Raw genomic sequence first — 24,926 nt, forward strand, 5'->3', positions numbered from 1 at the left:
CAAGTGCACAGTAGAAATTGAGACAATCCAACACAAGCAAGAAAATTTCCAAATGAAATATGTGCTACCAACATACTTACAGATTACCTACGGGATTCCTACAGGACCCCGTCTTAACCACTATGGCACGTGAATGAGGGTATTCTTCCATTTTGGAATGTGTAGAGATTTATTTAAGATGTTGTGGTGTCCATTCTTTGGGCATAAAATAATCTCACTAGCGAAGTATACATGCCAAAGGGAAGAGTGAAGCCACAGAAAGCAGAACTATTTATCATATGCTTGGTCTCGGGTTGAAATATCTTTTTTTAAGAGATGCTGGCAAAGGTTTTCTATAAAATGCAGTTGTTACATATTTTCAAACATTCCTGAATGATGCCATCCAGCATCACAAAAAAATTGAGTTCATGTCTGAAGTGAAGTTACTAAAAGTGTTCCATAATAATGAGACTACATTAGTCATAGTCACTCATCAAAGATACATAATAAACCAGCAAATCTTATAAAAACTAATCTGTTATGAATTTCATGGTAAGGCATTAGGAAGGACGAGAAAAAATTCTGAGAGCCAACAAGGGTTGCTTGATTGAAAAAGCTTAGGAACCACCTATCTAAAATACTATATAGATTAAAAAAGTAGAACATCCATTCTTGATTTCTGAGGCATATTAAAATACTCTAAAGAAAGTATATTTTATGCCCTGCACTCTTAAATGATAGAGGAAGATGATCAGCTTACATTTGTTTTCAGAAAGACAAAGTATTATAAATTTATGAAGTATGGATTACTCTCAAACGCCTTCTGCATAGGCACAATCACACCAGGAGAGACCAAAAAGGAGGGTGGGGATGTAACAGTGGAGGAAGAAAGAAGTTCAAGTCAGTGCTGAAAACTGGGCATGGACTGACAAGAGAGATGGGGAAGTCTGGGAGTCTTGGTCCTCCTCCCTTCCACTTCCATTCCTCAGACAAAATGGATACATAACGTCATTCACACAACTCAAAGAGAGCACTTGAGGCTTAGTGGGGTTTAGGGCCCTAGGGACAGAATTTCTAGTAAATGGCAAAATACCTGTTGTAGAGAATACTGTTATTCTTATTTTGTAGAGAGAAAGTCAGTAGAGGCAAGCTGAGCAATCTTCTCAAAGCCAGTGAGCTACTATCAGAACGAGTGTTCTTTATCAGTAACAATAAAAATGTGAGCTCCAGGGCTTGTTCACAAGAAATTTCTCAAATAATTGAGGCCAAAAAAGAACTGGACATAAGCAGTTACAAAAGGGGACATACAGATATACTCCAAGGGAAAAGAAAAGCAACACACACAAATTGAAGAGCAAATAACTGCCCAGCGAAGAGCCTAAAGAACATACTTGTTGCAAGATTTATTCAACTATTTTATCTGAGGCACTGGTAATTTTAACCTACATGAAATGTTGTTTGAAATAATTATTCTGAATTCACAGTGACAATGTAGAAGAGAAAAGAAAAAAGGAGGGGAGGGAACCTGAGAAGAGGACTAACTGAGCAGCAAAGAAAAAAGAGAAACAGTATTGCCTGGCTTTTGGTTCCAAGTTCATCCTTGTGGCCATACTATAGTCTGGAAAAATTCCAAGCCCTGAGAAGTGGAACAGAACAGGCAGGTTGAAACATTAGGAATGCTTAGCAACTCCTTCATATTTTAACCTCATCCTTACACTCCAAAAGAGAAAAATATCACAGAGAAAAAGGAACTGAATTATGATTTGATTAAATAGAATGTAAACAGTAATTTGAAAACAAAGGGCAATGCAATTTGTTGCGTAGTCACACAACATTCCTCTTGGATTTGAAATTCACCGGCAGCAGTTCCACCCCTTTTGAAAGTACAGTCTGACGTCTGGGCTGTTCAGCCTGAGCAGCTGCTAGAGCTACAAAGGCTTTTTCATCCTCTGCCAGGATGGGAGTGATACAGCTTCCCAACCCATTTAGGATCCTGTGTTTTTCTTTTCATGCTATCCTCGTTCTGCTTCAACAGAGTACTGCAGAAAGAGAACTGAAGTTTGTGGTTGTAGTAAGTAGATTTGTTTTCTATTTTGTTGTGGGGAATACAGGGAATTTGATATGGCTGTCAAATCAAACAAGTTGTGCAGTTGCTTTGCCTCTTTTTAGACAGAAGTAACTACTCTGCTGCCCTTTTGCTTACTGAGTTTAATGACTTTACTTAAAGAAGATAAAAATGCCTCTAGTTATAAGAATTTCCATCTTGTAACCCCTAGTTATTATTTGTAGATAACTGAACAGCTTAGGTTTGTGGTAGATACACTAGTGCATAGGAGTTAAGACTGAGATCTGAGGTCTAAGTTCACCTGCTCTTGCTTAATTTAGCTGACGCTCTGATGCATAGCCTGAGAGCTGGCGATTATGGCCTGCCTTCTCTGTGCTTGGAAGCTGAAGTTTATGATGTTACAGAAGTTACTACAAAACCAAAAGTATTTTCCATTTCAGAATAACTGAATTATCACAGCAAGATACTAAGAAACAGAAAAGGGCATTTTTATGTAGAGATTTGAGATAGATGTTGCATTAACTGCAGTTAGGTTGAAAATGGACTGTAATCCATTTTTTGCTGGGACATTTCTTATTTTAAAGTAACTAGACACTACTTCAATGTCACTTTCCCCAATACCTCAGGAGAGATTAATGCAATGAAACAGTTTGGATCGTGAATGTTGCATCATAGTCCTTTTCATTCTAATTTCTTTTTTTAGTAAGAGGTGTACTGATAAAGAATAGTTAGTCTAAAGGGATATTTTCAATACAAAGCTGTGGGGATTGGAATTCACATTTATAAATAGGAGTTTTGAGATCATCTTCTTCCACCTTTCTCTGTTGGAAACATTATGTGCACATACAGATAACACACAGAAGTACAGTGTCCAAAACATATTGTGTAGCTCTAGATAAAATAATTCATATCTGCTTGTCTATTGGCTGCATTGTAGATGTGCCACTTGGAGAGAGGCCAGAGTGCACAATAAAAAACGGTTCCTACTCCTGCTGAGGCTTATTATTGCTCTATCAGACACTATACATGGCAGGGACTGAATGCTAATTACAGCAACATTTTGTGTATAGCAATATACTTTAGTGTTGCTTCAACGATAAGAGGACATGGATGAAATCAGGCAGTCAGCAAGCCTTGGAGAATTAATTCATTGAAGGGAAGGAGTCTTTTATTGAATTGCAGCTGTTATTGTGTTCTAACAAGGAATGGTTTTGCAGAAAGAGTTAGAGGAAATGCTCACCATTATGGAGACAGAGGCTTCCCATCCAAAATCAGCTGCTTACCACAACTATGCAGCCACCTTCCCCACCTATCAAAAAAAAAAAAAAAAAAGAAAAGATAGCACTTTATTTATTTACAGAGTAGCTTATCACAATTAATATTAAAATAATGGCTAAATTTCATTTAAACTGTCATCTTTTTATCCCTGATACTTTTCCTCAGACTGACCAATCTGCCCAAAAAGTTACAGTACACTTAATCTTACTATCAACATACATCTTTTTTCTCAAGGCATGGTTTCTGGGCATGCAATTGAATTTGTCTTCTGAACTCACTGATTGAATTTTCATGGGAACAGAATTCCTAGCATAAATAAATAGGATAGGAGTTGGCCCAGAACATTTCACTGATATAATGGGATGTAATGGCTACAATCAAGGTAAGTCTAAAAGGCATCTTTCTGAGGTAATTTAATAGCCCTTTTCCAGCTGTACTCTGTAAGTTGCTATGTTTTCACCTGAGACTATTACTGCATTGTGAAAATGTGTCATAATGAGTTTTTTAAAACTTTCTTAGCAGAATTGCACAATATAAAATGCATCTGCAGGGGAGAAAAAACAGACAAATGTTCCCTTTTGCTCACTTCTAGAATTGCGCTACGCTCTGGGAAAGTGCCTTGCTCTCTCCTCACACTTTCCCTCTTTGTGCCGATACTGTGTGCTTTGATTACTGGCTGCAAGTACTTTTGGCTGAAAAACTCTAACTGAAGCCAATTTGTCAAAATGCTATTTTAATTTTCTCACTTGTAAACATTAGCCTTCACCATAATTCTTGTGCACAGAATTTAAACTAGACATAAGAGAGGAAAATAGGAAATATATAGGACCATCGAGTACCCAAGTAGAAATGAAGTACTGATTTATTGCCTCTGTATAAAGAAGTTCTGACCTATAACTTCTGCCTCCACAAAGGCACTCATTTTACCTGTCATACACACAGAGAAGTGTGGTTTCTCAGGTACTGTGATTTCATTATGTCTTTCTTCTTGTAACTCAGGATAGGAAGTGTTGACTGAGCATGTTATCTATTTGTCTAACCAAGCCAAGCCATCTGAAACCTTGACTAAACATGCTCAGTATTTCTGCATCAGTGGTTTCCCTGAACTGGCAGCATGACTGGTTCCATTTGTCTATTGTTTCTTCATTCCTATTGCTGGCTTCAAAGTAAGAAATCTTTCTGTCTGAAGTTGAGTCTGTCAGTAAAAATGTCTGTAAGAGGCTCACTATTACTCAGAGACAGATAATTCATTGTAATTCATGGCATTTCTGAATGAAGATTTTATATATACTACATATGCCATATTTTCAGTTGACGCTAACCTCCACACCAGTTTTTCTCCAATATGATTTTTCACCTGACAACAATGTAAGCAAATGCTGGCCAAAGTGAGTCATGCGGCCATTTCCATCTGAAGTGGTGCCCCTATCCATCTATTGCTTTTGAAAACTGACTGAGGTGAAACACTTCAGATAGAAGTGCTGAGATTAATATACCAAACAGGTGTGTTTTGCTCTTCTTGTGTACATCCTCCTTGCCCTTCCTTCCTTCTTCATTTCTAGTCTTTTCACCTTTTATGATGCCTCCTTGTTCCTCTTCTCTCATCCTGCCATGTTCTATGTCTTCTGAAAGGTCAGGAAGGCAATCTGTAGGCCAGGAGTAATAAATGCTGCAGCACACATATTTTTAAATGAAATTGAAGGATCAGCTCCTTTTTAACAAAATCCAAATGATGAGTGTTGAGAAATACATACTGATGAGCAAGGCAAGCTTTGTAGGGATATATTTTCTTTCCCTAACAGTATCAGGTGTTCTAATGAAAAAGACAAACTTTCAAATACACAAGCTCTTCTTGAAGTTAAAAAAAAGTCTCCTAAAATGTAGCTATGACTGAAAAAGAGCCTTTTCGGTTAAGTGGTCATTCATAAGGTCATTGTTTCATTTCCAGCTGCAACTGAAGCAAGGTCATTTTCAGAAGTAGGTTTGAGCACAAACAAAGACCAGTTGGCTGAGAAGCTTAGTCCTTCAATTCCTAAAACCAGGGTTCTGCTCTTAGAAGTATTTATTTCTTTCTTGCTACTTCCAACTTAGTGTTAATATCATATTTATATGTCACTGTGCAATGAAGATGCAGAAATACAAACAAGGAACTGAACTTTTTTTCTATTTTGTGTGGACTTAAAGAAGCTGTGCTGCTTTTTAAAAGAGAACACCCTCCACTGCTTCCATTTCTTAAGGTTACAAAGAAAGAAAATATTTTTCTTTACATCTCCGGCTCCCACATATATTTGAAAATCTTTTGACCTTGATCTCTTTTGCCCTTTCACCAGTATTTAAAATCTAACACATTTTCAGTAATTTTTCATTAATAAAAAGGGCATTTTTATTGACCAAGTGTTGATTCATTGCTACATATTGCCTAAAAAAATCATGTCAGTCAGTTTGAGCAACCGTCAGTTACTCATAAAAATGCTTTTCTGTAAAGCTGGATAATTTAACAAGAAAGTATGCAGCTACATGTAATTGGGAATTTAACCTTCATTCTTTACAGAGGCATGCTTGTCCAGAAAAGCTAATGAATCCTACCTGACACCTATGTATGTCAGCATGTCAAAACACCAAAGAAATAAGCAGTAACACAAAAGTCCTTCTCACTCATTTTTCTTGTATGCAACTGAATCAATCACCAGGCAATGTAGCTCTTTACCTATTCTCCTGTTCACTAGAGGTGCAGTGAGAACCGACTGAGGTTCCAGATTAGTAAGAAAAGACATGTACAGATTTTGAAATTGCATAGAGAAGCAAAAATAAAATATTTAAGAAAGAGCTTATGGACTACTTTGCTATACTTGAACTCAGAAAAAAAGGTGTTTTTTTCTTGAAACTGTGCAGTTTCATGTTGATCTCATGTTGTTGATGATAGTGAAAAAACTCCTTGATTTGCTGAAAAAACACTAATTTCAGGTTGGCCACATCTTCAGTGAAATTCAACTAGCAAAGCAAAAACATAATAACCGGTTTTCTACATGGTTCTAATGGTAACATCTACTCTAGCAAACTTTGCTGTCTATTGTAGAAAACGAACAGAGGGAGAAATCCAATTACCTTTGCCTTTAAAGGATAGTATTTTCCATCTCTGAAGTACCTGCTCTAGCACAGGTTTCTGCACATTAGTACAAAAAGTTGATGAAAAGGGTGTGTGTTGTAATTAAAACATTAAGCCACACTGCTTGTGTTTACTTTGGAAAACATAAACATAAAACACCTCCCAGTGGGAGTGGCAAACTAACCAGCATGTACAAACCTCTCTGATGTTTGGGCAAGAATGATCTGACTTAATGAGGCAATGGAGAGTATTAATTATAAACAAGTAATATACCAGTAAGGTATTATAGAATAAATGTCATTTTATGAACAAATATACTATGCTTCCACATTGTCATTTTATTCTGCAAAGTCAGGAATGAGGTTGGTTATGTGAACATTGATACAAACAAAAGTAACTTTTACAACAGTTTGGATCAGCATCCTGGAAGACTGTCTGGAGCCCTGTGAATTTGTATTCCAGCATTTCCTTTCATGTGAAACTTTTGTGGACTTCATTTTTCTAAGCCCATGACATACTTAGGGAGGGTAATTCAGAATTTTTCAGAACTACTTAATCTAGGTTTGGTACTTTCTTTGTATGCTGCAACAAAAATACACAAAGGCTCATTTAAGGTTTCTGATGTAAAAATCATATGATTGAACATATCACACTAATATTCACCATGCTGGAGTGTCCAGGATAGGAAAGCGACCAAACTCTTTGCTCTCACTGAATTTAACAGAAAAAAAAATCCTACAGACTTTCAAAAATATTTTCATACATGTATGTGAAAGTATTAATAAATATTAAGTAAGCTAACTGTAAATGTTTATACTTTTGCATCTTTATATTTTAGGATGATTGAGAAATCAAACATATGATCCATGTGTACATGGAATTACTTGTAAAGATACTGCTATGAAAAAAGCAGTTACCAAAAGTTTCAAGTGCCTATGCCAAAGTAATTAAATACTCATATAAGCACATCAGTAACTGGTTTAATATTCAGAGGTGCTGAGTGTCCAAAATTCAGATTTCTTGTCTAGGTGCCTAGTTATGGATGTAATCTCAGCATTAGCATCTTGGCTGACTAATTTTATGTTCTAGGAGGAAGAATCATCAGGCTCATGCCCACTAAATTGCTATATAATTATACCTATTCTTGTGTGTAAAGAATGTACTCCAATCCTACTTGACTAGTTTCTGCAGACTCTCAAATATTTTCATTTGAAAAATGGCACTGGAAGTATAACATATGCTTGACTTCTAGCTAGGTAAGAAAGGAATGTTAACAGTAATTAACTCGAATTTTTTTATTGGTAATGTTGTTAGGTTTTCCGACATGGTGACCGAACACCAGTTGTAAACTTTCCAACTGATCTACACAAAGAAAGTGAATGGCCCCAGGGATTTGGACAACTTACCAAGGTATGTTGACTTTCTTAGAAGAACTTATATATGCTACTAAAATAGGAAGTAGGCACTCTTAACATTGATGAAGTTCTAATGATCATTAAGCCCTGGGCCCTGTGACAGGGTAAAGGAATGACACCTGCCCACCAGGTCAAGCGATGAGTTCACATCTCATCATTTGACTGGCAACCACCTACTCACAAAACAAGGGAAGTCTTGCAGGAGAAGGCTACTTCTGGGGACAATGTAACTTCTAATAAAGTTGCTTTCAGCCCAGAGTTTCACTAGGATGCACTGAACCTACTTCTTGCTCTGGCATTTCAACATCAAGCTGTAGCTTCAACTGTATTTGACATATGAAATTCTGGAACAAAGAAAGGCTAATGCATTTCCTAATAATACTTCATCATGATGCAGAAGAATGAATCAGAGACAGTTCAGCATTTAGTGTTTGAAGTGAGGCTTGAAAGATCTGTAAAATTCAGACACTCAAACAACACATTACTATTGCCAGGTATACAGCTTATGTTGTAAGAAGAAAAAAAGTTTCTGCTTTGGCACAGATTTTTTTTTAGAGCTTTTTGCTATCTTATTATCTTTTTAGCAACAGTAGTAAGAATGTACTTCTCTGACAGCTGAAAGTTAAAAATTTCAGCTCACAGCTTTGGAAATTAATAACAGAAGACAGTGTGCAATCTAAGACAAATGCAGGTGCACCAAGGCAAAGATGGAAGGACATCACTTAAGGCATGAAATGCAAGCCACAGATTTATCAGGCTGATCAAACAGCAGAGCAATGACAACAATAAATACTAGGTTATCAATCCTCCTTTCTCAGCTGTCACTAACTGACACACATTGTAAGGAACAATGTTGATCATGAATAACTCCAGGAGCATCTACAGAGCTACAGCACTGTGGAAACAATATTTGTATAGAATCAAGTGCGTTGCCTTTCCTGTAGCACATGTTGGAGTCTTAGCATTTCAGAATGTATCATTTTTTCATAGATATAAATGAGTATTTCTGTTAAAAATTCTAGATCACCTATAACATATACAGTACATTATACAAATGGTTAATGATCACTGATTGCTGAAGACAAAAAACAAAATAGAAAAGAAACTTCTACATTAAGAGTCTCCAGTTACCTTAATCTAATAGTCATCTGTATGCTTGCCTCGCAGACTGGAATGCAGCAGCTATTTGAACTTGGACAGTACACGAGGGAAAGATACTCCAACTTTCTGAACAGCACATACAACCGGCAAGAGGTATATAGCAGAACTGTCTGGAGGACATTTCTCTGGCATAGAGGAACTATGGACTTGTGCTAGATAAAAGCACATCATCATATGCATTTCATTAATGGAAAAATTAAGGTAATAGAAGAACATTTTTGAAAGTCAGGCTTTTATGTCAAGGTAGAAACATAGACTAAAGCCTAACTTTCAGCTCCTACATTCACTTAGGGTCTTCCACTGCCCAGTTTTCCAGGACTGAACAGCTCCAAACCACTGAATGAATTGGAAATTTATACATAGTGACCCAATATTGTTCTACCCTGTTGAAAGGTGAATGCATATCCAGCCATGTGATGGGCCATGCTCACATACTTCATCCTGTAAAAGAGAGGTCTAACAGCTGTTTGGATGTGCTTGTCATACACTACATATCCATCGTGGGGCAGATACCACTACCATTTTGGTCTATACATGAGGGATGCATTGATAGGAAGGCATAAAAGACTATAGCTTTGCCATGCTTCCAAGAGATGTTTATGGTTTTAAGTGCCTTAATTCCTGAGGTGTAGCAGATGAATCATAGAATCATAGGACCGTTTAGGTGGGAAAAGACCCTTAAGATCATCGAATCCAAAAGTAAACCTAACACTGCCAAGTCGACCACTAAACCATGTCCCTAGAGATGCCACATCTACATGTATCAATGTTCCTCTGTTCTCAGAAGATTGAGAGCTTCCTTCTTTTAAATCATGCTTTCTTATTCTTCTTATTTCAGTCTGAGAGTTAGACTCCAAACTGAAGGATGCTTTGGCAATTGCATTTATGCAAATGAAGTAGGGCCCTAGAAAGCTGAGTTATGGTTTCACTGTTTTGACTTCATGCAAAAACATAAAACTGAAAACGAGAAGCCAGGATTGATGAGTTGGGTAAAATTTCCTTATTATTTTTATTGTTTCCATTTTATTTTTAACTCTTTGCCATTCTATCTTCAGTTTTACATCCAAAGTACAGATTATGATCGCACCATTATGAGTGCCCAGTCATACCTTTCTGGCCTCTTTCCACCAACTAGCAGCCAAATTTGGAACCCTGAGCTTCTCTGGCAACCCATTCCAGTTCATATTTTGCAAAAATCAACAGACCGGGTGAGTACTGTCTGGACACTTCCTATAACACCTCAAACTTTTCCAGAAGCAAAAAAGAGAAAAAAGAGGGGGGGGTGGGGGTGGGTGTTTAAAAATAGTTTCTAGTCTTTTTGAGTTCAATCTAATAGAAAACATCAACTGCAGCTACTGGCTGACAAGCATGTCATAGGTCAACTGCAATAGCTGCATGAAAACCCTCCTTCTATAGTTGCAGAATACCTGAATTGTTGTCCACACTACCATTTTCTTCAAGGTACAGCTCTAACATTTCTCCTGGCAGGGACACTTTTGGACAGTATTACAGGGAAGTTGCCCTAAACCTTTATAGAGAACAAGTGCTTTTCTAAGCACCAATCAGCTAGACAGACCTCCCCTGCTTGGCAAGTTTGTTCCATAGTTTATTCAAGGAATGGAATTTTCACCAGCCACAGTAATGACCTCTCAATTATTACTTTCCTATTCTGGTAGCATTCAGGCATCCTAATTACAGGCAAGGGCCCTGTTAGGCTCAGTGCTATACAAATGTTTAATGAAACCCTAGTACTTGCCTTGTGGTTCATAACAAGAGCAGACCTACTTGAATAATAGGTCTTGCAGAAGTTATACTGTATGTAGCTCTCTCTGGCTGACTCAGGTTTAGACCATAATTTCACTGGCTTCTGTGACAAGGACTGTGTAAGGAACAGGGTGTTGAACAAGGATAAAAAGTTACTGAGTGTAATGACGGAAAGGCTAATTTTCTTCTGCCTTTGAGGACAGAAGTTGACTTTAAGGAAATGTATACAAAAACCCTATTAAATAACTGCCTGTCCAGTCACCAATATCAGAGGATGGACTCTGTCATTAGGGGATGGCCGCACCTGCCTCCCATTGGCATTCCTCCATTCTTGGAGGCCGTGCTTGAAAGCAGGTACATAGAGAAAGGGTTTCCACAAACTGGATGAGGCACAATGTGATTCAGCTTGAAACTTAACTCTGTCCTTCAACAGAAAATAATACTGTCACTGTTATTTAAATGTGGGACACTAGGGGAAGTTCTTTCACCAGAAGACCAAAAAAGCATCAAAGTGGTCAGAGCTTTGGCCAAATAAGACCTCAAAGCCCTTAGGGTAATCACAGTGCAGTGCAATGACCTGTTTGGAGAAGGCAGCCTCATTTGTAGCAATCTCTAGTACGTCATCACTTCTGCAGCTGCTTCAGGAGTGGGAATTGATGTTTCACTGAAACACCTCTGCTGCAACTCAAAATTCCTGTTACATATGCAAACCACCTGGGAAAACACATTGTTCCCTTGTTAAACCAAGCAGATGTTTGAGGGAACACAAACACAAAGTGGGAAACTGAGGCCAAATACAGTCCTGTAAAAAAACCTAATCACAGTTTATTTTTCAGCCACTGAGATCTATCAAGACCTGACAGGCAACAGTACTGAGTAATGCTTAATGAGGCCAAAGGGAGTGCCTTAATTAATATCACCTAGAGGGGGATAATTAAACCGTACAGCAAAAGAAACATTTGTTATTGTGTAATTAAACAACATTCCCCAGTTTCATATTGCAGCATTGAGCCTTCACCCTCCAGTGTGCTGCTGTTACAGAAAAAATGCATCCTTGGAAATCTGTCCAAGTGAAAGTGTGCTGGTGTGAGCTGGTGGCTGCTGCAAGCTTCACGTTGATAATCAAAGAGAAAAGAGATGCACTGGAAGCACAGTCTGCTAATGCTCACCCCAAGACAGAGTAGACCTTCTTGCACATACATAAGCCATAGATATTAAAGTTAATTTCTCCACTGTGTATTAAGTCAGTTCCTTGAAATTATTTGGTTATAATATTAGTGCTGGGTAAAAAATGCTTTAGTGGTGTGACATAAAGTGCTGAACTAGCACAAGCTTATTTTGTTCATCATAACTTTTTACTGACACTTTATGCTGGATCATGTATCATCTGTCCTTCTGCAAGTGGCATAAAGCATATTTGCCAAAGCACAGTCTGATGGATGCATACGTATTTACACATGGTTCAGATCAAATATGTACTATGAGGTGATATCTTAATGCATAAACTTGCAGTTATTAAAAGTGAATGATACTCCTAAACAAGAACAGAGCCATTAGGCTCATAGCTTTTTGATATTTCAGGAGCACAGTTTATTTGTTTTGAGTTCTGTCCATTAAGTGGTACTTAAAATGCTTACCATAATATACTGGTTACCTCCAAAGAGATGAGAGCAGGATGTGTAGATGCAGAAGCAATTCAGATTCCAGTAACAGGTGGAGTCAAGCTGTAGAAATTAAGAGGGAAATGGTAGCTTTTTTAATTTCCTTATCATGGATCCTAATCCATTTCTCAAAGCAATCCCCTGACATATATGCATAATTGCTTTTTGCCAAAATCAGTTAAACCGAGGGAAATTAAGCTATTATAGCCACAAGTAGCTACTGAAAAGTCAAGTTACCACAGTACATTGCTTATGTTAACTGAATTCATGAACAAGGTATCCAAACAAACCATTATGGAGTAGCTGTAGCACAGCCATGAATCTATCTAATAAATATTACACCAGCAATCTCAGCAATAGAAAAACTAGAGGTGTGTTGATTAATTCTAGAACTATTCTAAGTTTTACTTCTCTTGTTTCAGAGGCTGCATTTTCCTCTGCCTGACTGTCCCCTTTTTGATGAACTTCAGAATGAAACACAAACATCTAGTGAATTTCAAAATAGAATACAACCATACATGGTAAGACAAAACAAAAAGGAAAAGGCAAAAGAAAAAGGAAAGTAACTAATATGTAGAAGTTATGGAATTGCATTGTTTCCTTTTGATAAAATTAAAAAATAAATACATGAAAAAAATTTTTTTAAAATCCTGAGGACTCTCTTAAAATAAGAAATTTAGGCCAAAATGTTCAGAAAGTATGTTTTATATACTTATGCATTTCTCATACTTTTCTATATTAATCTTTTGAAAAGTGAATTTAACATTAATTTTCTGAAACTATTTGGAGCTGCATATAATTAAAGTTCCTTGATCTGAAGGGAGAAGAAATTTCCATTTTTACAGGGTAGTACAAAACCAGTTCTAAAAAATCTGATAAATTTTAAACTTGGGAAGGTTTATGCCTTTGTGCTGTGATTTTCTGAAGTTGACACTGCAACAGAGAATTAAAGCAAGCCCAACCAGGCGAACACTCTGACTTACGTAAATTTCTCTGAGATGCATTTTGGATCCATCACAAGACATGCTTCTGTTTTGCCCCGACACAAATCTTCACAGTCAGAGATTCAAAATTTCCCATTCCAGTGCTGCAGCAGGATGTAGGTACATGGATGGCATGCCTGCCTCAAGCAACCATGTTCTTCTGGATAATAATTGCTCTAGATAGTAGTTACTGCTGCTCTCCTTTGCCAACCATGCACTTTGTAATAGCACTACTGCACAAATAAAGCAGGTGTCTCATGTTCCTCATACCCTGACTGCACCTGTACACATTCTCTCAAAGTCACTTCAGACTTACTGCTTGGGCTAAACCCATTTTCCTTTTTTGGTTTAATTTTATCTGTCTGCTAGCTCAGCTACTCTGGTCAGCCTCCCTCACATGCGATAGGAGATGAGTTCTGACATCACAGCTATCCTCTCTCTCAGCTACTAGTATGAAACAGGTAACATGGGAATAAAAGATATTAAGGAGTCCCTTTATTCTTCTGTGGTAGCATGTATCACGAATCCCTATGGGAATTGTAGTGGAACCATTACTTAGATACTCAGCTCCCTGTCAATGGCAGAAGGAAAACCTAGTTTCCTTTTCAATTTCTTTTTGCCTCATCCTGAATATTTGCCTCAGCTCTCTTTAATTTTCTATTTTCTCCTCATCTTTTTTCTCATGTTCCTTTTCCCGTAGTGCCTTCCTCTTCCTTATACCTGAAGGTTTGAGGTGACTGAGGTAGCCTCCTGGAGCAGTCAGAAGAGGGAGAGAAGAGTGCAGCAGAAAGAGCACCAGACTTATCCATAGCAGGGCTGAGAAAAAGCAGTGTCTAAAATAGAGATCAGTACTTCGAAATAGTTACAAAATGAAATCTGCAACCAAAATTCTGCTACAAGGGTTTCACCTGTGTAAAGTTAAACACTACTGTGTTACCAGGTTGGGTGCTAATGAATCTGTATGCATGTATGTTCCATATGTATTGACTATTTGTGGTATATTCTTCACTTCCTCCCCCCCCCAGGATTTTTTACAAACAGTGGCAGTTAACACAGGACTTGAACTAAATCATCTTAAAATACTGGACAATTTCCAGCTCTGGAATACATATGATACTCTACACTGTGAGGTAATAATAAGACAATAGTGGTCGGAAAAGAACTCCTAAGCTGGGATTCAATTAAACCATGACAATGTGGTTTCATAGGAATGAGTTGCCTTCTCTTCTGGATTTGTTTTTTCGTTGGTTTTTTTTAATTATTATTTGAATCTAAGTTCTAATTTAGCAAATTGGTAAAAGATAACCCAAAAACATGATTTACAGCTTGGGAAACTGTTGTTTCCATGCGAAGTTTTATTCTGAAGCACCAGTATCAAAATCCATTCCCTTTATTCCCTCATTTTCTTTCCCAATATGCTGCTGTAGAATTATTTGAGCATGCTGCCTAGGGCATATTTATGATTTTTAACAGGAAAATGGAATTATTTGCTTTAGCCTATCAACAGCTAAACAACAAAATACTTAGATGTTGAAAATTAGAGGTAAGATCATGATCTATGAGTTAGAAAAATTAGATGATGAATTCTACCAGTGAATAAAATCAGACTAGCCTCAAGCATGGGATGATCCCATTTGGCCCCAGTTATTATCAGCAGCACATGAAGGCTGTTGAACATACCCTCCACACACTGAGGCACTTAAACACTGTAAGACACTGTCACTCTTACATGAGTGGAGAGTGACACTTGTCTGTAAATGGCCAGTGATAGAACTGGTATCTGGACAGCCTTATGGAGAAGGCAGGAAAAGTTGAGGCTAGGTTATACCCAGAAGACTCAGAGGAAAGGAAGAGGATAAGACATATGTCAGCAATCTTTCACACTCACAAAACCAAAACCATGTATTTCTATAGCAAGAACACATTATACCTACAAGGGATCCCCTTCACACAGGTGTTTCCCCTCTTCCCATTCACCCACTTCTGGTTGATCCCCATTCCCACAAAGTGTATTTCAGGGCATGCTCATGAGTGAAACCACACTGGGCAAAGAATTGCAGGATAGCCTCAGAGAGTCTAAATGTAGTAGTGTGAGGCTGGGCAATAGGATGATGGAACTCAGTAGAAGAAAAAAACATTGTTTTGTTTTCCTTTATCACTAGGCTATTCACAATTATACTCTCCCTGTATGGGCTACCAAAGATGTAATCGACAAGCTGGAAAAACTGGCAGAATTGTCCTTACTGTCGCTATTTGGGCTTTATAAAACAGAAGAGAAATCACGACTACAAGGAGGTAAATAAAAAAATGCATAGCTCTCAGAAAGGAGGAGAAAATGCTTATGATAACATGCAACATCCTGTCACCTTACTCATGCAAAGTTATTGATACAGAACCTTGATTTGTAACTATGGATATTGGATGCCATATTAAGCATGAAAATATGTGCTGAACGCTGACATCTGCATGGATGAGATACTGAAACAAGGTGTAAACATTAATGTCTTTAGTTATCCCATAGTTTTTAAGACATTAGGATTTTGAGAAAGCTTATAGAAATCCAAGGGAAAAAATCAAGCCCTCACGGGTATGATCATTACTTGTCTGATATTAGGTTAGATTAAATTTAAGTTCTGTTTCTCAATGTTTATTCTAATTATTTCTTGATCTTGTTTTTTCCTTTGATGTACTGGTTATATATTGTGTCAAAACCTTAGCAACATATTGGTAGCTCTCTGAGAGACTGATACAAAGCTGCTCCAAAACAGTCTGATCAGAATAGAAGATAATTCATGTTACGTCTATACTGCAAGAACTGGGACTACTGCTTAGCTCCAAAATTGGGGCCCATAGGCTATGCACATTCTGACACTACTTCAGGACACAACCCAGACATCTATCATATGATCCCCAGGTGTCCATGAGCAGGAAACCCAAACAAGTGAGCTTGAATATCTGCAGGGTGGAACGTTTGGGGCTTGGCTTTGTAATGCACCTACCCTGCAGTCTAGACCTAGGCTAAGAATTATTAGCAGGCTCATCATCTTGGCATATACATCACTGGATCAAGCCATATAGTAATTACAGGCTCAGACCTGCATTAAAGCCCACTAGCTGGTAGCTGGCCGTATCCTGTGGTCAGGACTTTTTTTTTTCTAGTGTTCATGGGCATACCAGTTATGCCCTTTTTCCCTCAAATGGTATAAATAGTGCTACAGGGAATTTCTGTTGCCCTTATCCCATTGGCTTTAGAATATCTCTGGTCTGGAGAAGGAGTACAAAAGAGCTTTAGAAAAGTGAAGAATTGATACTGTGTGACTTGTTGGAAGTAAACAGTTAAAAATATTTCTTCAGCATCTAGACAGGAAGAGGCTAGCACAGCTGTCATTATTGCAACACTCCAAACAGACAAAAAATGATGGAGAGGAGGTCTCAGCACAACAGAACTGGAAGTGTCATTAGCCCCAGTTCTCAGGATAGTTCTAGATGATTTCCTGTAAATCCTGCCTCTTCACTGGACCCGGATGATGAATGATATATTTCACCTCTGTAATATCTTCTCTCTAGTTATAAACTTTTAGTAAGCTAAAAAATTAGTATCAGGCTTGAGTAGATGTTTTCCATTTGATACACAAAATCTTTTGCCTTTTTGGTTTCTATGCAAATGTTATATCTTCATTTTCTTCTTCCTTGTTCCCATCTTTTTAAGGTGTCCTTGTAAATGTTATTTTAAATAGTATTAAACAAGCTGCCAATTCTTCAAAACAAAGAAAAATGGAGGTCTACTCTGCAGTGAGTATTTTCATCTATCATAAATCTTGCTATGATTTTACCAGTAAAAGACCCTTAAAGAGAATAATCAGAGTCTTCCTGTAAGTTAAATGAAAGAGTAAGATAATACAGTTCAATTCAGCTAACGAGCTGACCACCAGTATGTACAAGAACATAGCAGAAGCATGGATCTCACTTCAGTTTCAGTCAAATTGTACTTGGCAAAGAAAACTATGTATTTTATCATGCATTTTTTCTGTAACTTAATGATGCAGTTTCTATATGTTGCATCTTTCCTTAAGTACTCCTGACCCAGAGATGCTGGCACATAGCAGAACTTCAGCTGCACCTCCAAACCCTTCCTCTGCTTAGAAAGGGATGATACAGCTGTGGATTCTTTTTTTATTATTATTTTAGAGGATGCAGAGGGCCATTTGGGTCAGACCAGGATCCACTTAGCTCATTCATTATCCAGTCTCTAACAGTGGCCAAGAGCAGGGAAGAATGTGAGAATAATGCCAGCACAGAGTGATGCTTCCCCCGATACAACCTTCCAGCAATCTGTGGCTTAGGGACTTCCTAAGATAGAATCTGTGTCTGTGTGTTGACTAGATCTTGACAGACTTCCATCAATTTATCTAATCACTTTTAAAATGTATTTATACTTTTGGTTCTGCAACATCCTGTGGCAATGACTTGTGTGTTGAAAGAAAAAAAGTACTTTTTTTTTTTGAAACCTAATACTTAGCTCCTTCCTAGCATTTGTATTGTGAGAAACAGGAAATAGTTATTCTTTATTCACTTTTCCTGGGTCACTCATGAATTTACTATTTTCTATCACACCTCTTCCATCTCTCCTTTTCCAAGAGAGTCCTACCCTATTTAATCTTTCCTCATACAGAAACCACTCAATACCTTAAATCTTTCTTGCTGCCTTTTCTATGTGTTTTCTAGCCCTACTATATTCTTTTTGAAAAGGAAGAAGCACATCCAGAATTTTCACTGCTGTTTTAATGCCTTGAGGCCAAGTATACTCCTATTTTTGAAACTTATCAGTCTAAAAAGTTCCAGATCCTGACTAATAATTGAAACAGCTGTTAAACTGTAATATAAATAAGCCTAGCAAATAAGTATATAAAGATGCTTGCAAAATTTAGGCATCAAGGTGTTTGGACTTCCTTCCTGCAGCTCCTCCTCCTGGGATACCCTTCAAGAGGAGGGCTAATGGGGAGAGGAAGAAACTGCAGGTGGGTGGATAACTGATTCCATCAAAATAGAAGCCAAACTGAGATTTTATTGTATAAGTCCAAACAAGAGGAACAATAATTTAAAAAGTTCTGGAGTGGAAGCGAGAATAGTTTTTGTACACAACTATTTCTCTGGTATACTATCTAAAAATAGTACTTGTATCTTGAAATGCCATAGGATATACTACCTTATACTGCCTTAATCTGACCTTAGAACCAAAAACGCTCCTGAAGGAAGGAGTAGCAAAATGCACTGAAAAACTAAGATTTATTACTCAGACCATATCTTGCTTTCTCCCAGTATCTCCGTCTCCAAAATTCTGCCAGATGGTGCAAGACACATACTGCACTAACTCTTTGGAAATGCCCCCTGCTGTCTATTGTAATCTGTTAACATGTTTTTCCCAATGGAGAATATACTGAATATATTTTTGTGGCCAAATTTACACAGGTTATGTTTTATCTTGATTTCCACTCCCTCTCCACTCTTGTCTGATTACTCTGGATAAACTTAACTGACTTTTAAGGATGGATTTTTCTTTTTTTCCAATAGCATGACACCACAGTTGGGGCCCTCCAGATTGCTCTCAATATTTTCAATGGAAAACTGCCACCATACGCTGCTTGCCAGTTTTTTGAACTCTACCAAGAAAGCAGTGGGCAAGTATCTTCTTATCTATGCAAGAACAAATAGTGTTTGCAATTTGGTTCCCCCTTCCCCCAAATCATTTTCCTCTCAAATACTGTGAGGAGATACAAATTAATTTTAAACTGATACATAACTGAGCAGTCCATAGGCACAAAGTTATATTAAAACCAGAAAAAATTACGTTTGCTGGATGTGCATGTACCTGTGTACTTTGAAAGATGGGAAGACAGCTGGCCTTACCAGCTGGAAATAAATGGTAAAATAATTTTTCCTGATTCTTGAAATGATAGCAACAACATTTCCAAGATATCTCATAAATACCAAGGTAAATCAGTTGGCTTAGAAGAGCCTGGTGCTGTTGGCATTCAAGCAGCCTTCAGAAGGACCTTTTGAGCTGACTGGTGATCTGTGCAGTAATGTAACCAGCTTTGGCAAAGTGGGCTTTCACAAAGCCTCCATTGTCAAAGAACAGGTTCTAGAGTAGGATGCTAGAGCCTGTCTCCAACATTCTGTCTCTTAATAGGAAACCTTCTATTTAAGAACCTTTTTTAAAAAATCTTTTCAATGTTGCTAATCAGGCGATATAGCATTGAAATGCATTATCGGAATGACTCTTCAAAGGATCCTTACCTACTCACCCTGCCAGGATGCACCTCTTCTTGTCCGCTTGAGAAGTTTGCTGAACTAGTTTCTCCTGTGATTACAGAAAATTGGTCAAAAGAATGTGGGAAGAAAGACAAAATGAAAGGTAGTGTAACAGCTCTGTATTTTCTACGTAAGACATGGAGGCACAAATTGTATCAATGGCTCCAAACTTTGTACCTTTCACACAATAGATATAGATGTCCACCTTTAACAAGTGCGGACCAGCTTTACTATGGACAGGGAAAGCTGATAGAAATTAAATTTCTCTGAAAATGTAAAGAGTAGACTTGCCCACCAGTGTGAAGCAGTGCTATTATTAGCAGACTCACATAAGGAGCTACCTAAAGGCCATGGCCAAAACTACAGCTCTGCTTGTTGAAAATGTCTGACAGAAGTATGGATGTGGGTGCTATGCAAGGAGTCCTGTGTACGTTGGACAGACCTTCTGTAGATGCAAAGCAAAAATGCCTTGCACACACACAGTAAGATTGATGCATCTGTATTTCTGGCACAGGTACTATGCATTGAGGATACCTTAACCTCCAATATACAGACAGAGATCAGCTGATCCATGCAGATATAGCAGCTATTTGCCTCGGACTACCAACAGCTGACAGCTGATATAACCTCTTCCTGCCTGAATATTATTTCCAGGAGGGCAGTGAAGGGCAAGGCAATACATGCTCCTTTCCAATAGTCCTGGTATTTCCCCTTTTCTGCATATATTCAGTATTTTGCTGATCCCTGATGAAACTCCTCATTTACATTAACTATACATGGTCCCTCTTGCCCTGTGAAAATGTAGGAGTAAGATTTACTCATGCACAGGAAGCTATCTGTGCATTTCCAGGATTGAAGTATATGTTTTTATACTTAAGTTGCATATGTCAGTAAATGCAGGCCATGTGATCTTGCCAGAAATATGAACAAAATGTAACTATATTTCCACTGTACATATTTGTAATTAGACTGTTATCTCTGTATATAAAATGATATACATGTATGTCTTTCATTAAGTCCCTTTTCCTTTATTGTTTCTTCCTTCACAGATATTTTTATCGGATTTGACGTTGCTGTTGGCTTGTTGTTCATTTTTGACCTTGTACTGCTTTACCTCCTTTATCATTATGGACGCTGCAGGCGCAGAAACAATTACCAAGACATTTAATGCGGAGGTAAAGAACTGAAAGAGAGAGTAGCTAGACATCAAGCAATCCTTTAAGTTGCTTATATCCATCAGTTTGCTCTGGCCAAATTAGTCTCCAAAGCATATTCAATAAATTTGAAGAGCTCAGGTGTCTGTGGCCTAGCTCCTGAAAGACTAAACATCTGCAGTGAGAAATACTGTAGAAATACATTATTGTTAAGAATTTACTTTTGTAGGAGGATGGAATTACTCCAATTTATATCTTTAGGTTTTCTACTACAATTAATCACTCTTAAGTCAACCAGTGGGGTAAAGGGATGCTATTGCCTATGCTTTTTTTTTTTTTATATCGCCTATTACCATGTAGCCCTCTGCTGCTCAGTGAGTCTTTCTTGAAAATTGCAGTCTGTAATATTTTCCTTACTTCTTGTAAATGGCTATTATTTTGTTGATGCACAGGAAAATGTTTTCAGTGAGCAGAAGCTGCAATTACTGTGTTTAAAAGATTCATACCAGCACTTGGGCATATTGTTTCTGCATTTATTCATGCAAATCTATGCGTGAGTTTTGACCTCAGCCTTCAGCTAATAAAAGTCTGCAGCCTGCTTTTCAGAGGAGTTACACTACTATAGCTCTCACTGAAATTAGTAGAAACCGGGGGGAGCTCAGTCACATATGCAGGCATCAAGCAAGAAGCTTAGTGCAACAGTATCTTGGTCAGTGTCCACAACTTCAGTAATTGGATAAGTAAATACATTAAAATTTATTTTCTGTTGCTATGCTGCTTTCCTATTTTTCTGAGCTCCCAGTCATGAATGATCCTCTGCCCTGCATCTTTTTTCTACAATGCATCTGTTCTGTGTCCTGCTTCAGGTCCCTTCCATGATCTTATTTCTTTGAGCCACTCTTACAATAATTCCTCAAGCTATCATTCTGTTCATCACCTTTCATTTACAATAAACACTTTAACTCCTTGCTCTGTTCAAAATCCCTTATGTTAGCAAGACATGCACTGAAAGTATGAAAACAATTATTCTGCTTTTTGTATGTTGATCTCTTCTGTGCAATAGATTTTGTTTAGATTGTAAGGTCCTAAGGGCAGGGTATGTATTTCCATAATTACTCTCTCGTATCATAAACTAGTATTGTAAGCACTAATATTGCTGTATAAAATACTGCTTATTGCCATATGTTTCAAAGGCTGAATCAAGATTTTTTTATCCTGTAGTCCTGCAGAGGATACTGTGAATTACATTACCACGGAGAAGCCTTTTTAAAAATCAAGACAACTATACAGATACGTGCCAACAGCAGGTTCAGCCCAGCAGATATAATGAGCAATCATGTGCTCAAGCTAATGGGTCCTGTTGAGGTGCAGAAGTCTAGAGAAAGCTGAGAGATGGAGCCGCTTAGCTCAGGCACAGCATCACATCAATGTGAATACACCGCTTCTGGACTGACTTTGACTCACATCTGTGGGTTGCAACTTGGAGCCCAGGAGCTTGGGTCAGCTACCACTGATCTAGAGATCAGCCCTTAATATTACACATATAAAATGTGATTTAGGTATATGTATTGATATTAAATAGCATAAATTAAACAGAATAGCAAAGGTTTGTGGGAATATAGCACTTTCTAAACATCATTGCATTTTCTGGTAGTAACTTCAACTACTGAGGTGTCCACTTTTTGAAGCAGTATTTCCCACTCAGTAAAAAGCTTTTACTAGTATCCCTGACATTTCCATTTTATCTATTTTAGGAAATATCATAATCAAGTGATGGATTTGATTCTTACATGGTAAGGATCTTTTATTGTATAACAATTTGGGGCAAAGCTGTCAAAAAGATGAAAGGCTATCTTTAAATCACATGTTTTGGATGTACAAGCTTCAGATTGTAACTAGTAGTTCTATCCTCAGTGCAAAAACTTAAAAGGAATGTCTATGTTGCTGTCAAAAGCATTACAGCAGTTCTAGGAAACAATCCTGAGCTGTCTTTGATACTATTAGCAGTGTACTAACAGTGGGCAAAAGCTCAGGACAAACTGCAAAACTGACCCTGGCTCCTGAATATACATACATGTATATATATATATATACTCAGTGATAACCTGATACTGAGCTCTGTATTACCATGGCCATAGCGCTGCTGGTACTCACTTAAAGATAGACTGAGTATGACTTTTATTAGAGGCAGTCACATGGTTGACAAGTGAAGATGTATTGTTGACTGATAATGTGCAGTAAGAACTGCTTTTGATATATTAGGCAGGCAGTCAGTTGCACTCCACAAGAAGTAGAATGGGGCATGTTTTCTCCAAGATTGCTTGTTACAAAAAAGAAGTACGTCCAGACAGAAAGTAAAATGTGAAGTGTCTGAGACATCTTTTGTGGTTTATGCTACTCCAAGCCTAAGCTGTTACAGAGAATTTCAGGAGGTGAGGCAATACTAGCTGCAGCAGGAGGTGTCATGAAGTAATTTTATTGTAGGGACACCTTTTTGTTAACAGATAGTCATACTTGAAAATGTCCATGCACTTCCAGAAAGGATCCATTGAACACAAGTTACACAGAATGTAATGGATAGGTTCAGTTGATGTAACCTAAGAATTAATGAAGGTACAATAAAGATGTAATACATTAGTTATGTAGGCCCTGAATCTCATTTACAGTAAAGGTGCTTTGTCTTGCTGTGATTAAATCAAGTATAATTTCTCCAGTGGAGTAAAAGGTTGTAAGTTTCAGACAAGCTTATGGCTTTTTTAATTTTTCAGCCATATTTTCAATTTGCTTAGTATAATCTGCAGACTGTTTGTGATTAGAAAATATCTTGTCTCCAAGCAACTTGTAGCACTGCAATAAGTACATTAAAGAAACAATTCAACATTTGCAATTGTATGTGAGTGAAAAATAATGGAGTTTTCAGTATGCCTAGAGTTTCCAGACAAAAGTGAATGTTTGGGTTTGCTCCTTCTGTAAGAACAGATTTTTAAAACACTAATGCTTTGACATGAATAACACTAACGATAACATCAAGCTCTTCCATTTGCCCTCTAGCACAAACATCATCTGCCCCTACGATAATTAGGGTAGCAACTAGCAACGCTGCAGCAGGGTTTTCTGATGCATATGGTAGACAGCAATGCATACACAGCACTTTCCAGCTCAGTCAGTAACAACCTCCTCTTATGGAATTGATTTCATTCTGGAACTTGTTTATTCAGAGTCCTGAATATCGTACACACTGTGTCAGCACAGCATAGCTATCTGATTTCCAGAGTAACACCAGCTCAGTCTGGAGCATACATGTTCATTTGTACCTGTAATGTAGGGACATTTGATCCAAATGATATTATTTCTTCTCACTTAAATAAATTTTCTGGTATGGCAAGATACAGAAAACAGAATAACAAATACACTCTATTAAAAAAAAAATAAAAAATCTGTTCAGTCCAAAACCTCTTGAGTTTGGATAAAATCCCAAAGAACAAAGGTTATGTTTCTAAAATTTTCTCCACAAACAAAAAATGCTAAAAAGTTCTACTCTATGAAGAAGAAGAAAGATTTAAAGTGATGGAATTTGAGAGTGATGATGAGGGTAGAGGCTTGCTTATTCTTAGGCATATAACCTTGGCCCTTAGGAATCCATGTTGAGGTGATGTCAGCAATATTGCATAGGATTGTATTCTTGGCATGAAATAGCTGAAACAACTGTACTCCTTAAAGCATTTCTTATAAAGAAAGATGGGGGTGGAAGGTAGACATCTACCTACAAAGGGCTAGCTTTATTGATTTAGACAACAATGCTTCTATCAGTTGCCAAGTATTAATACTCAAATAAATAAACATGAGTTGCTACTGAAATAATAGCAAATAATTTGAACTATTACATTACATGGTCTCTTCTATGACTAGGCAACTTCATTTCCAAAAGGATTTTAGCACTGGCAAGGCCTGAAAAACCATGTCTAAGAGATCAGATATAGTTGGAAAGACAGTTAAAAAGACATGTCTGAAGTCCAGTTCTGCTAATTTCTGTAATTTCTCTTAAAGT

The 24,926-nt window shown here is 37.6% G+C and overlaps 1 protein-coding gene across 4 annotated transcripts; it reads left to right on the plus strand.

Moving 5' to 3' along the window:
• Window positions 1-1,922: 1,922 nt before the first annotated feature.
• Window positions 1,923-22,931, plus strand: LOC126045656 (prostatic acid phosphatase-like). 4 transcript variants are annotated; one of them, XM_049817059.1, is made up of 11 exons: window positions 1,923-2,050; window positions 7,743-7,838; window positions 9,011-9,097; window positions 10,060-10,212; window positions 12,852-12,950; window positions 14,438-14,542; window positions 15,575-15,707; window positions 17,122-17,204; window positions 18,984-19,090; window positions 19,658-19,827; window positions 20,774-22,931. In XM_049817059.1, exons 1-11 carry the CDS (start codon window positions 1,937-1,939, stop codon window positions 20,890-20,892), a joined length of 1,266 nt encoding a protein of 421 aa, XP_049673016.1. In that variant the 5' UTR covers window positions 1,923-1,936; the 3' UTR covers window positions 20,893-22,931. The 4 variants fall into 4 exon arrangements, with proteins under 4 accessions (XP_049673016.1, XP_049673018.1, XP_049673019.1 ...); XM_049817061.1 differs by lacking the exon at window positions 20,774-22,931 and adding an exon at window positions 20,239-20,637; XM_049817060.1 differs by lacking the exon at window positions 1,923-2,050 and adding an exon at window positions 3,657-3,704.
• The last annotated feature ends 1,995 nt before the right edge of the window (window positions 22,932-24,926 follow it).

The sequence above is a fragment of the Accipiter gentilis genome, chromosome 14, assembly GCF_929443795.1.
Source record: "Accipiter gentilis chromosome 14, bAccGen1.1, whole genome shotgun sequence".
NCBI classification, from domain to species: domain Eukaryota; kingdom Metazoa; phylum Chordata; class Aves; order Accipitriformes; family Accipitridae; genus Astur; species Astur gentilis.